The 16,356-nt window shown below is 49.4% G+C and overlaps 1 protein-coding gene across 1 annotated transcript in view; it reads right to left on the bottom strand.

Annotated features, from left to right (window-relative positions):
• Positions 1-16,356, bottom strand: part of LOC144681834 (aminoacylase-1-like) — a 47,482-nt gene that overhangs the window by 20,664 nt on the left and 10,462 nt on the right. The window contains exons 2-8 of the mRNA XM_078543861.1: positions 9,668-9,732; positions 8,070-8,174; positions 7,860-7,954; positions 6,867-6,943; positions 2,267-2,356; positions 1,200-1,256; positions 494-567 (exon numbers count right to left, since the gene is read on the bottom strand). Coding sequence (XP_078399987.1) covers positions 494-567; positions 1,200-1,256; positions 2,267-2,356; positions 6,867-6,943; positions 7,860-7,954; positions 8,070-8,174; positions 9,668-9,732 — 563 coding nt within the window. The remainder of the gene's footprint in view (positions 1-493; positions 568-1,199; positions 1,257-2,266; positions 2,357-6,866; positions 6,944-7,859; positions 7,955-8,069; positions 8,175-9,667; positions 9,733-16,356) is intronic.

Below are 16,356 nucleotides of genomic sequence, written 5' to 3'. Positions count from 1 at the left end.
ATGGGTAGGGGGTTTTGGGAGGTGCAGGGGTTTGGGGAGAGGGAATGGTTTGGGGTTGGGGTGGGGTTTTGAGAAGGAATTGTGGAGAACATTTGGGGTGGGGGTGGAGGACAGGTTGGAGGATGGGTAGCGTACGGGTTCAGGGGAGGGGGGATGGGTTCAGGCGAAGGGGGTCCGGTATGGGGAGAGTGGGGACGGGTTTGGGGTTCGGCGTGCACGGGTTCGGGGGCAGGGGCTCGGCGGAGGGGGCAGGGGCTCGGCGGAGGGGTCACGGTTTCGGGGAAGGGGTGAGGGGATCGGGGATGGGATGACGGGCCACAGGGGAGGGGGCACGGGTTTGGGAGAAAGGGAATGGGTACATGGAGGGAGGTGGACTTGTGTAGGGTATGGATTTAAGAAGAGGACGGGTTTGTGGATGGGAGCAGTTTTGGGAGGAGTGGAGTTCGATAAGGAGGAAGGATTGGGGAGGGTGTCACCAAAATTCAACATTTACCAGCTTTTCTGCAGCGGTGTTCGTTATGAAGCGAGACCCATGTCCTGGGCTCCCCTGGCACCGGACTGTAACCCCTAGAGTGACATACAGGAGTTAGGACAGGTTTATGTACTGCATTCCCTCCCAGCAACCTCATCTACCAGAACTCCCAGGATGGCAGCAATCAAAAGTGGAATCCCTTCTTTTCCTGACATCCAGTGGCAGCATCAAACACTCCCAGGGCAGGTACAGCACGGGGTGAGATACAGACAAACGCCCTCCCTCAATCCAACGCCCCCCCCTCAATCCAACGCCGCCCCCCCCCAATCCAACGCCCCCCCCCCCCCCTCAATCAAACACTCCCCCTCAATCAAACACTCCCCCTGAAACATTCCCAGGGCAGATACAGCACAGGGTTAGTTACAGAGTAAAGCTCCCTCTGCACTGTCCCCATCAAACGCTCCCAGGGCTGGTACAGTACGGGGTTAGATACAGAGTAAAGCTCCCTCTACACTGTCCCCATCAAACGCTCCCAGGGCAGGTACTGTAAGGGGTTAGATACAGAGTAAAGCTCCCTCTGCACTGTCCCCATCCCCATCAAACACTCCCATGGCACGGGGTTAGATACAGAGTAAAGCTTGTAGATCTATGTCCATAGCTGCATCATCCACAATCACTGAACAGGCACTGCTCATCTGCTTGAACCCATGAACAATAAAGTACTTACACCACACGCTCCTCTCACCATAGAACACCGTGAATGCATCGCCAGGGTTAGCCAGACCTGTGGGCACAATGTGGAAGGTCAGCAATCGGTATCCATGCTCAGAGGTGGACAGCTGCACAATTAAAGCCAGCCCTGATATTTGAGATAAGAACAAGCAGGCGAGCTACTTACTGACGGGGCAGAGGGGTGGGGGGCAGAGGGGCGGGGGGCAGAGGGGCGGGGGGGCAGAGGGGCGGGGGGGCAGAGGGGCGGGTTTGGTGCAAGAGAGGGGTTGTTGGAGAGGCGGTAAGGGGGAGAGTGGGGAGGGAAGAGTAAAAACATGGGAGATGGAGAGGGAAAAGGATTGAAGGGGAAAGGAAACAAAGGAGAATGTGAAGTAAAAGATAAAGGGAGACTTTGTGGAAGTGAAGGCTGGGGAGGAAAAGCAGAACCAGGGTTAGGAGGTGGGGGTGGGTGTGATGCAGGGTGTCATGGACACAAGGTGGGAGAGTGCGAGTTGGGGATTTTGGGGTCTCAGAGTGTGGTGGGTGATTCAAGGCAGCGGGTGTTTTGGCGGCAAAGGGGGGTGTGATTCAGGGGGTGTGGAGGGGTGTAGAGGGGACATGATTTGGGGGGCGTGGGGTTGGTTGGACAATAGAGACAGATGTGAAATGTGAGTGAACAAGCATAACTATATAGAGACTGGAACATAGAGTGAGAGCTGACAATTAGGGTCTGATAAAGATTGAACTGCTGAGTCTAGTCCGATAACGTTTCAGAGTTCAGCCATAAATCACACATCTCCTCAAATGCTGGAGCAGGTGCTAAGCCATTAATCCAGCACAGAGACCACTTTGTGTCTGCTTCTTTGAGTGGGCAATTCCACTGCCGTTGTCCCAGTGGAGACCTGGTGCTTATCCACAAAGGACAGCGCAGAGCCACAGTCACCCAGGTACCTCTCTATCTGCCTCTGGCAGAGGGCTGGCCACCAGGAACTCTTGTCAATTAGCCATGCCTGGCAGCTAAAAACTCAAGAGAGAAAGATTTTTTTTTTTTAACAGATGACAGGGAGAAGAAACAGGTCCTACCTTCATCGAGGCCGAATCCGATGTTTAATGCCCTGAACTCCTCATGCTTAACAAATGTTGCCATCCCAGTCTGACCCCCGATTTCCTCATCTACAACAGAGAGAATCTCTTCAGACACAGCAACAGGAATTAGGCCACTTCATATTAGGAAAAACTGCTACAACCACCTCCCCCTCCCCCCGCACCCGCCTCCACCTCCCCCCGCACCCGCCTCCACCTCCCCCCACCTCCCCTCCCCCCGCACCCGCCTCCACCCGCACCCGCCTCCACCCGCACCCGCCTCCACCTCCCCCCCACCCGCCTCCCCTACCCCCCACCCGCCTCCCCTCTCCCCCCGCCTCCACATCCCCCTGCACCCACCTCCCCCCACCCCCACCTCCCCCCGCCTCCCCCTGCACCCGCCTCCCACTCCCCCACCTCCCCCTACCCCCTGCACCCGCCTACCCCCGCACCCGCCTCCACCTCCCCCCGCACCCGCCTCCACCTCCCCCCGCCTCCACCTCCCCCCGCCTCCCCTCCCCCCGCACCCGCCTCCACCTCCCCCCGCACCCACCTCCCCCCACCCCCACCCGCCTCCCCCTGCACCCGCCTCCCACTCCCCCACCTCCCCCTACCCCCTGCACCCGCCTACCCCCGCACCCGCCTCCCCCCGCACCCGCCTCCTCCCGCACCCGCCTCCCCTCCCCCCGCACCCGCCTCCCCCTCCCCCCGCACCCGCCTCCCCCCGCACCCGCCTCCACATCCCCCCGCACCTGCCTCCCCCCGCACCCGCCTCCCCCTCCCCCCGCACCCGCCTCCACATCCCCCCGCACCCGCCTCCCCCTGCACCCGCCTACCCCTGCACCCGCACCCGCCTCCCCTACCCCCGCCTCCCCCTCCTCCCGCACCCGCCTTCCCCCGCACCCGCCTCCCCCCGCACCCGACTCCCCCTCCCCCTGCACCCGCCTCCCCCCGCACCCGCCTCCACCTCCCCCGCCTCCCCTACCCCCGCCTCCCCTCTCCCCGGCACCCGCCTCCCCTACCCCCGCCTCCACATCCCCCCGCACCCGCCTCCCCCTACCCCCGCCTCCCCCCGCACCCGCCTCCCCTTCCCCCTGCACCCGCCTCCCCCTCCCCCCCTGCACCCGCCTCCCCCCGCACCCGCCTCCCCCCGCACCCGCCTCCCCCTACCCCCGCCTCCCCTCTCCCCCCGCCTCCCCTACCCCCGCCTCCACATCCCCCCGCACCCGCCTCCCCCTACCCCCGCCTCCCCCTGCACCCGCCACCCCCCGCACCCGCCTCCCCCCGCACCCGCCTCCCCCCGCACCCGCCTCCCCCCGCACCCGCCTCCCCCCGCACCCGCCTCCCCTTGCACCCGCCTCCCCTTGCACCCGCCTCCCCTTCCCCCTGCACCCGCCTCCCCCTCCCCCCCTTCCCTGCACCCGCCTCTCCCTCCCTCGTCTCTCCCTCCCTGTCTCCCCTGCACCCGCCACCCCCTCCCCTGCACCCGCCACCCCCTCCCCTGCACCCGCCACCCCCTCCACCCGCCTCCTCCTCCCCCTGCACCCATCTCTCCCTCCCCCTCCTCCCCCCACCTCCCCCTGTACCCACCTCCCCCTCCCCCTGCACCCGCCTCCCCCTCCCCCCGCCTCCCCCTCCCCCTCCCCCCGCCTCCCCCTACACCCGTCTTTCCCTCCCCCTGCACCCACTGTGCCCTCCCCCTGCACCCACTGTGCCCTCCCCCCACCATCCCCTGCACCCGCCTCCCCCACCGCGCCCACTTCAGGGAGCTGGTGCAGCGAGGTTGGAGATGCGGTGGGGGCGGGAGGGGAGGGGTGCTAAGAAGGGAGTGAACCTGGTTTAACGTCCTATCTGTGAAAAAGCATCTTCAACAGTGCAGCACTCCATGTATATTGCATTGGGGGTGTGTTAACCTAGGTTTTTGCGTTCAAGTCTCTGGAGTGGGGCTCAATGTTGCCTCTAAGCTGCACGTAAGAATATAAGAGATATAAGCTGGATTATGCCATACAGCCCATTGAGCTTGCTCCATCATTCAATACAATCACCTTGGGCTTGATCGCCACTTTCCCAACTCCCCATGGCCCCGATTCCCTGAGAGATCAAAAATCTGCCTACCCCAGTCTTATTTATATTCAACGATGGAGCATCCCCAACCCTCTGGGGCAGAGAAATCCAAAGATTCAAAATCTTTGAGTGAAGAAACTTCTGCTCATCTCAGTCCTAAAGGATTGTCCTCTTATCCTGAGACTGTGCCCCCCGTATTCTCAATTCCCCAACCAGGGGAAACAATCTCCCGGCATTTACCTTGTCAAGTCTTGTAGGTTTCAATGAGATCGCCTCTCATCCTTCTAAGCTCCAGAGAATATAAGGCCCAATTTACTCAGCCTCTCATCATAGGACAACCCCAGGGACCAATTTAATAAACCTTCACTGTACTTCCTCCCATGCAAGTATATCCTTCCTTAAATATGGAGAGTGGAGGTCTTGTGGTGCAGTAGGTAGCGTCCCTGCCTCTTGAGCCACAAACTCTGGATTCAAACCCCACTCCTGGACTAACGCAGCCAAAAAGGTTGAGCATCAACTTGTAAATTCTTTCAACACACGCCACTGGCAGGCGGTAAGAGTGGAAGTGATTCCTGCTCAGCCATGTGATGGAAAGAAATCGGAGCCTCTACCATCACCATTCATAGCTCCAGACTACAACATGTATATTATACATGTAAAAAAAAGTGTGGATTGCCACGGCAACTCAGACTGCTTAGGAAGCCAGTTGGCTGGACAGCCTGTGTGGGTCAGATTGGTGCCAACAGCATGCAGGTTCGATCCCTGTTCCGGCTGGGGTGGATTTGGGGAGCTGCCGCTTTGCCCTACCCGTGGTGGAGATCGCGGTGCTGTGGTCAGACCTGCCTTCGGACAGAGAACAGAGAAGCAATATGGAGACTAAAACTGCACACAGTACTCCAGGTGTGTATGAGTGACAGTCACACAGCAACTGGGAATGTGCTGCACAGGGAACAAACACGCAACATTCCCTTTAAGGTGCATGCATGTGCGGCCACACTTCAATCTTAACGGGACCACACAGTGCAACAATCCGGCTGCACAGAGCAAAGAGAAATTAGAGGGAGTGTTGGTGGCGCTTGACCTTCTGACTGAGAGGTGAAAATGCTACCAACTCAGCCATGGTGGACAGGGTAATGCCAGCTCACTTCAGCAAAGCGGGGAGAGAAAACTGTAAAATCAGGCACCAAGTTACATCACAATCCAGAGAGAGAGCAAGCAATCAAATCATTTTAGAAATCTGGAGGGATCACTGGCTCCGTACTCTCAAGCTGCTCCAGCGAGAGAGATGGCGCCTCTGTTTTTGTGTCTTTTCCTGCTCTGGCTTCTCTATTATATAAACTGTTCTCACAGCTGAGTTTTCACTCCTCGCAAACTCAGGTGTATCTTCACTTGACCCGATATCAAAGTGGGGTTTTGATAATGAGCTCAGGAAAACAAACTGAAAACCTTCCTGTGAAAGACCACTCTATCTTCGAAAGTGATAAGAGCATAACAATGTCAGAGCTCAACCTAGACACTAACAAGCAGATTTATTGATCAGGGTTAACCTTTAAATTCAAAGTTATCCTTAATTTCTTACATTTTCAAACCTTACCATCTTGATCTCTCTCCCTCTCTCTCTCTGGAGATTCCAAATCAACTTGCTGATTTGAAAAACCTACTTCAATACATCAGTAGTTTTTAGCATTTATTGGATTTAAATAAATCAATCCAATAAGGAGCTTCCCATTCCACACTGAGTGGAAACAAAAATCTCAGCTTGTTTATATTCGAAACACATGATCCCTGAGATCTCTGCATTCCCTCGATTTTAATCGGTTCATCACCCAAGGCCCTGCTTTCAGCTGCCTGGGCCCTAAACTCTGGAATTCATTCCCTGAACCTCTCTCTCTCTCCTCCTGTGAACCCTCCTTAAAATCTACCTATTTTTGACCAAGCTTTTGATCACCTGTCCTAATATCTCCTTATGCGGCTCAGTAACAAATTTTCATGACCAATTACATCTGATAACACTCCTGAGAAGCACCTTGGGACATTTTACTGCACTAAATATGTGATACAAAATGCAAGCTGTTGTTGAGAAGTGAGGCTTGGGAATTCCTGCAGCAAATTTACCTGGACACCAGCCAAAGTTAAGCAACATGTGATCCATTTATTCTAAGCACAGGATTCTGGCAGCAGCTGACTTTCAAACTCAATGTAAAACAGATTAGCTGTTTTGCTATCACATTGCTGTTCGAGGGAACACATTGCACACAAATTGGCTCCCATGTTTCCTACATAACAACAGTGACTTCACTGGTTGTAAACATTTTTAGACCTTCCGTGGTCATGAAAGGCACTATATAAATGCACAGCTACTTTTCCTAATATACTGTGACTGGATTAAACTGACTGCCGCCAGTCCAAAATGAAATGGAGTGCTCCATTTTTGTCACAAGCATCGCAAATAAAGGGATTCGAGACAATCACTGCACTAACACTCGATACAACTGCACCCTTACCCTGGAGAAACTTCAGCCCTTTTCATATTTACCAGGAATAAATGTCAGGTGAATCGTCCGAGGAAATCGTTTCCCTTCTGATTTCAACTTCCGAATTGCTTCAATATACCTGAAAGAGTCAGAAGAGAAATTCTCCTGCAAACTACAAGGTTTACAGCCAGTTTGGGGCATTGTTACATACTGAGCCACAATAAACAGTACTGTATCTCACCCTCCCCACCATACACTTCCATCTAAAGCAATTTTTACACTTTCGAGGTAAGAGGTGCAGTGCTGGGGAACCTCAGGGTCCCATCAAACACTCCCAGGGCAGGTACAGCACGGGGTTAGATACAGAGTAAAGCTCCCTCTACACCTTCCCCATCAAACACTCTCAGGGCAGGTACAGCACGGGGTTAGATACAGAGTAAAGCTCCCTCTACACCCTCCCCATCAAACACTCCCAGGACAGGTACTGCACGGGGTTAGATACAGAGTGAAGCTCCCTCTACACCCTCCCCATCAAACACTCCCAGGACAGGTACAGCACAGGGTTAGATACAGAGTGACGCTCCCTCTACACTGTCCCCATCAAACACTCCCAGGACAGATACAGCACAGGGTTAGATACAGAGTAAAGCTCCCTCTATACTGTCCCCATCAAACACATCCAGGACAGGTACAGCACGGGGTTAGATACAGAGTAAATCTCCCTCTACACCCTCCCCATCAAACACTCCAGGACAGGTACAGCACGGGGTTAGATACAGGGTAAAGCTCCCTCTATACTGTCCCCATTAAACACTCCCAGGGCAGGTACTGCATGGGGTTGAAAATGAAGTAAAGCACCCACTATACTATCCCATCAAACACTCTCAAGACACACTTTAACCTGAATCTAAGGTATTCATTCCATATCTCTGGCCTGGCTGAAATGAGCTAATTCAGCATGGATAGGGAACTGATTCCTGAATCCTGCTGGTTTGTTTAACTCAGTATCAGTCCAGGGGCACCCTTACTCCTAACAAGCCATTCGACGAACTCACTGAATGGTGACACACTTCATGTCCTGTGTGCCTCGGCCATAAATATTCCCCTGCTGGTCCTTCACTGCTGCAAACGGGTCGTGTTTCCAGTGCTCCTACACACAGAAAAGCAGAGTGAGCCCAGCTCCACCAGCTGAATTGTACCCCCACCCCGCACCCTCATCCCCAAAAATCTGCACCAATCCCACTGGTGTCGTCCGCAGAGTTTACCTCGAAGACTGGTACCACATCCGTGTGGGAGTTGAGGAGAATAGATTTCAGCTTGGGGTCCGTTCCCTCCCAGGAGATGATGACAATTGTCCGTCCTGGGCAAACCTAGACAATAAGGCAGGTTTCAATGTTCCACTCACACACACTCAGTACATTCTGTCATTCTGCACTCTAAACAACGACTGACAATTATACTGCGTCTGCGACATAGTCACAGGGCACCTTGCAGAAGTGTAACCAGACAAAAATTGTGTCAAAAAAAAAGAGACATTAGGAGAGGCAAACAAAAGTTTAGTCAAAGAAATGGGATTTAAAGGGCATCTTAAAGGAGGAGTGAGGGGTGAAGAGGGTGAGGGAGAGAATTGGGACTTAGACAGTGGAAGGCATGTCCACCAATGCCAGTGCAACGTAAACCAGGAATGCACAAGAGACCAGCGTCAGAGAAATGGGGATTTCAGAGGGTTGCAGGCTTGGTGAAGGTTGCAGAAATAGGAAGGGGTGGGGCCATGGAGGAATTGAACACGGGATGAGAATTCTTTATTGGAGGTGTTGGGGAGTCAGCAAGGCTCATGATGATGGGTGTGAAGGATCTTAGTGCAGGACAGGATCTAGGTGGCAGCGATTTGGATGTACTGAAGTCTACAGAGAGTAGAGAGTGGGGTGCTGCCCAGGAGGGCGCTGAAGTCTCACAGCCACGTGAAAACTTAGAACAAAACACAGATCCGAGATCCCCTACTGTATGCTCCAGCTCTCCCCACATAAAATCTTCTATCTGTGGTAATCCTTCAGGGTCAACTGAGGTCATTGTCTACAGTGCACAGCAGCAGTAAAACCACACTATTAAACCAAAGCTCCCTCTGCCCTCTCAAGTGTCAGTGCTTGAGTCGGTATGCAGTGCTATTAACACACTGCACCAGTCTGCAGCTTACACAGACTGACTGAGCTCAGTCCAGCTTTAGTGCCTATGTACACTCTCTGTTGGCAGCAACATACTCTGGAGGAGTCTCTTGAGCTGGTTCACAACCTTTTCAAAGGCACTAGCACTAACCCACCTCTCTTACAGTATGGGGATTTTATTTATTCGTTCATGGGATTGGGCGTCGCTGGCTGGGCCAGCATTTATAGCCCATACCTGAATGCCCTTGAGAAGGTGGTGGTGAGCTGCCTTCTCGAACCGCTGCAGTCCCTGTGGTGTGGGTACACCCACAGTGCTGTTAAGAAGGGAGTTCCAGGATTTTGACTCAGTGACAGTGAAGAAACGGTCATATATTTCCAAGTCAGGATGGTGAGTGGCTGGGAGGGGAACTTGCAGGTTGCGGTGTTCCCATGTGTCTGCTGCCCTTGGTGACACAGTAATATCAGGTGAATATGTGTACTAACATCTTGCCATGTACATCTCACTCAGTAAAGCAACCTGCTGGGAACCTCGATAAAAATCTCTCCAAAAAGGGACAGTTATGCCTATTCTTACACCTCCTGTTTCCTCCCCTTTTCCCCTCCCCACTTCATGGGATGAACAAAGTCCAGGTTCTTTATTACAAATTTGTTCTGGCGTTGCGTGGGGTGGGGGGCAGATCTATAAAAGCACAATCTCTCACCTCAATTTTCTTACACGGAAGGTCCAGCTCCACACTCAACCTCTCCAGGAACTCAATAGCACCATCTGAAAAAACACAGGCACAGTGAGTCCTGCAACATCCAAAGACAGACTGAGTACTTTTATAACACTGTTATCCTCCAAACTAGAGGAATGGCATAAAGTTGAGGGGAAAGACTTAAAACCAGTGGTGAGACAGAGAGAAATCTAGGCGTTTTTGTACATTAACCTCCAGAGGCCCATGACCAATGTAATGAAACAATAGTCAGGAGTGAGCAGGGTTCGAGGGTGTATCCACACGACAATTCACTACAAAACAAACCATTTTGTCCTTGTACATGACCTTGGTTAGGCCTCAGAATACTGTGTCCAGTTTTGCTCTCTTCACATGGTAAGCAATATTGAGGCTTTGGAATGAATGCAGGACAGGTCACGAGACTAATTCCCAGCTTAAAACGTCTTAGTGACCCAAATAGGCGCAAAGAAACTAGGGCACTACACTCACCAGAAGTGTAGATCCAGGGGTGATTTGATCAAAGTTTATAAAATAGTGAAGGGACTAGATTATCTTTAGATGGACCAATTATTTCAGCTAAATCATGAGGGCAAAGCTAGTTTCAATATTAGGAGGTGGTTCCTTTCCCAGAGAATACTGAGCCTCTGGAACAGGCTACTGGATGCAGTAGGATTCACTATTTTCCTTCCAGCAAGAGCTGAACTAGTTTCTGCTTGGGTGGAAATCACATTGAGCTAGCTCGGTATCCTGCAGAGGAAAGAAAAGCTGGATAAGCAAACATTGCTCACGTTACGGGTGATACGGTGTACAAAGGCATTAGCGCAGGGTAAGCGAATATGCGAACAAGGAAATCGCGAAAGGTGAGACTTTACCATATTAATTTTGCCCCGAATTGTTGTTTCTAAAAGCTTCCGCACCACAAAAGCTAAACTGACTGGCCTGTAGGTGCTGGGCTTATTTTTACACCCATTTTTGGACAAGGGTGTAACATTTGCAATTTTCCAGTCCTCTGTCACCACCCCTGTATCTAAGGAGGTTTGGAAGATTATCGTCAGTGCCTCCATAATTTCCACTCACTTCCCCCAGTATCCTTGGATGCATCTCACCCGGTCCTGGTGACTTATCAACTTTAAGTACAGACAGCCCATTCAATGCCTTGTCTTTATCAATTTTTAACCCATCTCGGGTGTCTCATCTGCCTACTCTTTCACTGTGACTTAGACAGTATCTTCTTTCTTGGGAAGGACGGGTGCAAAGTATTCATTTAAGACCTCAGCCTTGCCCCGGTCTCCATGTGTAAATCCCCTTTTTGGTCTCTAACTGGCCCCACTCCTCTTATCACCCTTTTACTACTTATATGCCTACAGAAGACTTTTGGATTCCCTTTTATGTTAGTTGCCAGTCTCTTCTCATACTATCCTTGCTTCTCTTATTTGCTTTTTCAACTCCAATCTGGATCTTCTATATTGTACCTGATTCTCAGTTGTATTATCCACCTGATATCTGTCATACACTCCCTTTTTCTGCTTTATCTTACTGTCTATTTTTTTTCATCATCCAGGGGATTCTGGATTTATTTGCCTTATCTTTCCCCCTTTTGGGAATGTACCTGGACCTTACCTAAGCTATCTCCTTTTTAAAGGCAGCTCGTTGTTCAGTTACAGTTTTGCCTGCTAATGAATTCATTACATTCACGAACATAATTCACCTTTCTCAAAACGCGATAGAATGTTACTCATTTAACTGCGGATTTTGGGTACGAGAGTATAGAGGTTATATTACTGGACTGGTAATTCAGAGGTCCAGACATTCTCTCTGTATACACTCTATCAAAACCTTTCATAATTTTAAAGACCTCTTGTGAAGTGACCTTTCTTCAAAAGAAGGGACCCAGCCTGTCAATGCTGTCCTTATATGCATACCTATGCATTGTAACTTTTCTCTGCCCCCTCTCCAATGACTCTATATTCTTTTTATAATATGACAAAATGGCAAAGACACACCCTCACTAACATCCAGGGACTTGTGCCATCATTGAGAGAGCTGTCCCACTAAACTTGACTAAACTAGCCAAGCAACAGCCTGACATAGTTATACTCACCGAGTCATACCTTACAGCCAATGTCCCAGACTCCTCCATTCACCCCTGGGTGTGTCCTGTCCTACTAGCAGGACAGAACCACCATTGGCAGCCATGCCTTCAGCTCCCTATGCCTCCTCACCTCCCCACCAAACCTCTCTACTGAATCTTTTAAGGCATTTTTTAAAACATACCTCTTTGAACAAGCTTTAGGTCATTATCCTAATATCACCTTATGTGGGTTTGATCATTTTTATTTCATGACAGCCTCCTGAAGTGCCTTGGTGTCAAATGTTACAGCAACTTATCCTTATATAAGGTGTTTAATGTAATAAAATGTCTCAAGGCTTCTTTCTTACTTAGGCTTAGTTCCCGGGTGGGGGAATGGGCAGCAAGATTGCCATCAGCCCCGCTCCATCACAGTCAGCCCTGAGTGCAAAGGACAACGCTGAAGAATTTTCAACTTCAGCCAGAAGTGCTGAGTAGATGACCCATCTTGGCCTCCTCCTGAGGTGTTCAGCATCACAGAAGCCAATCTTCAGCCAATTTGATTTGCTCCATGTGATATCAAGAAATGGCTGAAGACACAGGATACTACAAAGGCTATGGGTCCTGACAAACTCAGCTCTGACCTCATTACAACCTTTGTTCAAACATGGACAAAAGAGCTGAACTCCCGTGGTGAGGTGAGAGTGACTGTCCTCGATGTCAAGGAAGCATTTGACTGAGTGGGGCATCAAGGAGTCCTAGCAAAAATTGAAATCAGTGGAATCTGGGGAAAGCTCTGTGCTGGTTGTTACCTAGCATAGAGAAAGATAGTTATGGCTGTTGGAAGTCAATCATCTCAGTTCTAGGACATCACTGCAAGAGTTCCTCAGGGTAGTTTATTGCTCCAGGTCTCTGCCCCCTGCTTGTTGCTCCAGGTCTCTGCCCCCTGCTTGTCGCTCCAGGTCTCTGCCCCTGCTTGTCGCTCCAGGTCTCTGCCCCCTGCTTGTCGCTCCAGGTCTCTGCCCCCTGTTCTGTTTGTACAGCTTGAGCTGTAATGGGACCTCTTCCCCATCAGGCTGTGCAGGGATTGCATGGGCCATGTTTCTATTTGATCTAAAATTAAGCCTAGTGGTTGTTCCTAGTCACCAAGGAACTTGTTTTGTCTCTGTGTCATGTTTACCTGTGGAGTGAGGATTCTCTTCCCTGCACACTTCTAACTATTCCAGAGTAATAAAAGAATGACCTTTCAGACACAGTAAATCAGTTTCCAGGTTGTTGGACTTTTATCGTCCTTTGCTACCACTTGTGTGCGTACAATCGTATGAAATTAAGGCATAGTAACAGACCTTCGTATCCATCGAGCCTGTCCCAGTCAATCATGCCTTCATACAGACACTTCCCACCCCACCCACAACCATGGAATCTCCCGGGACAGGCAAAGAAGCTAATAAAAACCCAGGCCAATTAGGGAGAATATCTGGAATATTCCTCTTCCACCTCCTCAGACGATCCCGTTCACGATTTCACCATTTGCAAGGTGTTGTGGGAACGTTTGCCCCGCGAATGGCTGGACTTTATGTAGTCACTTGGACAAATGCGGATTAATTTTAAAAAGCCAGCATGGATTTGTTAAGGGCAAATTGTGTTTAACTAACTTGCTGGAGGTTTTTTGATGAGGTAACAGAGAGAGATGATGAGGGTAATGCTGTTGATGTGGTGCATTGGGCTTCCAAAAGGCACTTAATAAAGTACCACATAACAGGCTTATGAGCAAAGTTAGAGTTCACGGAATAAAAGGAACAGTAGCAACACTGATATGAAATTGGCTGAGTGACATGAGATGGAAAAAGCTTTTAGAGTGGTGAAGGTTGTTTATCAGACAGGAGGAAGGTTTATATTGGAGTTCCCAGGGTTGGTATTAGAACCCCTGCTCTTCCTGGTATATATTAATGACCTAGACAATGGTGTGCAGGGCACAATTTCAAAATTTGTGGATGTGAACTGTGAGGAGGCTAGTGATACTTCAAAAGGACATAGGCAGGTTGGTGGAATGGGTGGACAAGTGGCAGATGAAATGTAATGTAAAGAAGTGTGAAGTGATTCATTTTGGTAGAACTACTCGGAGAGACAGCATAAAATAAAGGATACAGTTCTAAAGGGGGTGCAAGAGCAGAGGGACCTGGGGATATATGGTGCACAAATCACTGAAAATGGCAGGTGGTTAAAGACATGGATCCTGAGCTTTATTAATAGGGGCATAGATTGCAAAAGCAAGGAGTGCAAAGTTATGATAAACCTGTCTAAAACACTGGTTCAGCCTCAACTAGAGTATTGCGTCCAGTTCTTGTAGGTTAGTATGGAAGTATGAATTCAGAAAATGCCGATAAGCGAGGCATAATTTTTAATAATCTAGTCAATGTAAGATTCCGATGTATGGGGGACGGTGGAAGGAAATGTCAAGCTATTGTAAAAGCTTGGGTCAGGAAGTATTCTGACCTTTGGTTGATTGGAAGCTTGAAGAAACATATTCAACTGCTGAACTCTATAATAAGACAATAGCAGATATAAAGAACTGTGTTAACTATGTTAGCTAAAGGGTGTCCAGCTTAATAAGCAAAGACATCATGTAAGAGGGACACATAAGCTTATAATAATGGACAATAATGAAATAATGGTACAGTAATCAGGTCAAAAATAAAATAATAATACACTGATCAGGTTAGTTTAGATGAGGTTTCACCTTAGTCAAGAGTAAACTAATCCATCACCTAGTATGGCACAAGGCTGGACTCAAAAAGTGTATAAGAAGTCTTGTGACCCTCAGCACACAACTAAGAGGAAAGGAGATAGACTATGGTCAACAAGAACAGAACAGGAGACAGCACCCCTATCAACCTAACAGCCTAGAGCCAGTGTGCGTAAGAACAGATTGTGACTACTGCCTTGCTAAGTATCATTTTGTCATGCTGCTTGTGCTTCTACTTAATAAATTTCCTACAGCTTATACAAAATGCCTCACACCCGGAGTGGTTGGTGACTAATCGGAACTAAAGGTATCAAACATTGACTCGCACTTACATTTTGGGCACCAGATTTTAGGAAGGATGTGAAAGTTTTAGAGAGTGCACAGTAAAGATTCACAGGAATTGTTCCAGGGATGAGGAACTTGAGTTACGTAAAAGGATCAGAAAAGTTGGGACTCTTTTTGGAGTGGAGAAAATTAAGAGGAGATTTGGTATAGTGTAAAGAACATATTTTTTTATTTTTTCTTGGTCTGTGGCTTTAAGATTGGACTGTGGCTTTATAAACTACCATGACTGCAGTTTAAAAGAGATGTTCACTAGAGCAGGAAGAAGAAAATCTACAATGTCGCTATATCCTGGAGCAATGTGTGCCAGGTTGGACAGAATGGTGCTGGAAAGGAGACCTAGTTTAGGAGGGGGCTGCCTAGTGACAGTGTTTTGATTGGCTCCTGACGAAGTGGCCAGGTTTTGTGTGAGGATAGTGCAGTGGATTAGCTCCAACCCTGAAAAGTTTAAAGACCTGAAACCTCTCTCTCCTCTGTTTGTAAGACTCCAGTAATCCTGCCATAGTAGCTAGCTTGCTATTACTCACATCACTATATCCTGCTTTCTTTGAGAAACCCCTGTCAGAAGAAAAAGAGGAAAAATCACCAGTAGAGGCATCAAAAGCAAGTTTCAACCAGAGAACCACTGCAAGTGCTGGGAAACCACCTCATGTCAGCCACAACAGCCTGCAAGGAATTTGGAAGAAAGCAATCAAAGTCAACCCATCTAATCCTGTACTCCGGATTGGTGCTATTGAGCTGTTTTATCCCATCCTTAAAATCCATGTTTTGTGTGTGTGTGTGTATATATATATATAAAATATAGAGGTTTAAGAAGGGGTAGAGTTTAAATTATAGATTTAAAAGTTAGCAGTTCATATTTCTTTCTTTTGCCACTGGTTACAGTCAATTTGTTTAATAAACAGTTATTTACTTGTTAAGTTTACAAACCTGGTGCTCGTGTTCTTTTAGTCGAAATTAAACAGTTAGGTAGAATTGGGGCAATCTGGTGGTCTGATTAAACTTTTCACATTTGTCTTGGCTCGGGAAGCTTGAGTCGTGACAAGAGGTGTTCAAAATCATGAGGAGTCTGGACAGAGCAGATGGACTGAAACTGTTCCCATTAGTGGAAGGATCGAGAACCAGACGGCAGAGATTTAAGGTAATTGGCGAAAGCAGCAATGGTGACAGGAGGAAAACGACTTAACACAGTGAGGGGTTAGGATCGGCCCAAGAGTGTGGTGGCAGCAGGTTCAATAGTGGATTTCAAAAGGAAACTGGATCACTATCTGAAGAGAAAAAATTTGCTGGGTGACAGGCAAAACGGCAGGGAGTGCCACTAAGGACACTGCTCTTGAGAGCACCAGCACAGACATGAGGGGGGAATGGCCTCTTTCTGGCAGTAACCATTTGATGGTTCGATAAGATAGTGAATGAAGTTGAAGGTAACATGTTGCTGCTCTCACCATGAAAACTCTCAAGCAACTTGAAGTAGAAACTCAGGGAATTGAAAGCAAATTATTAACCTGGCTGGGAAAC

Source organism: Cetorhinus maximus, chromosome 6 (genome assembly GCF_964194155.1).
Source record: "Cetorhinus maximus chromosome 6, sCetMax3.hap1.1, whole genome shotgun sequence".
NCBI lineage: Eukaryota > Metazoa > Chordata > Chondrichthyes > Lamniformes > Cetorhinidae > Cetorhinus > Cetorhinus maximus.
This window is presented reverse-complemented; position numbering and strand designations above follow the sequence as displayed.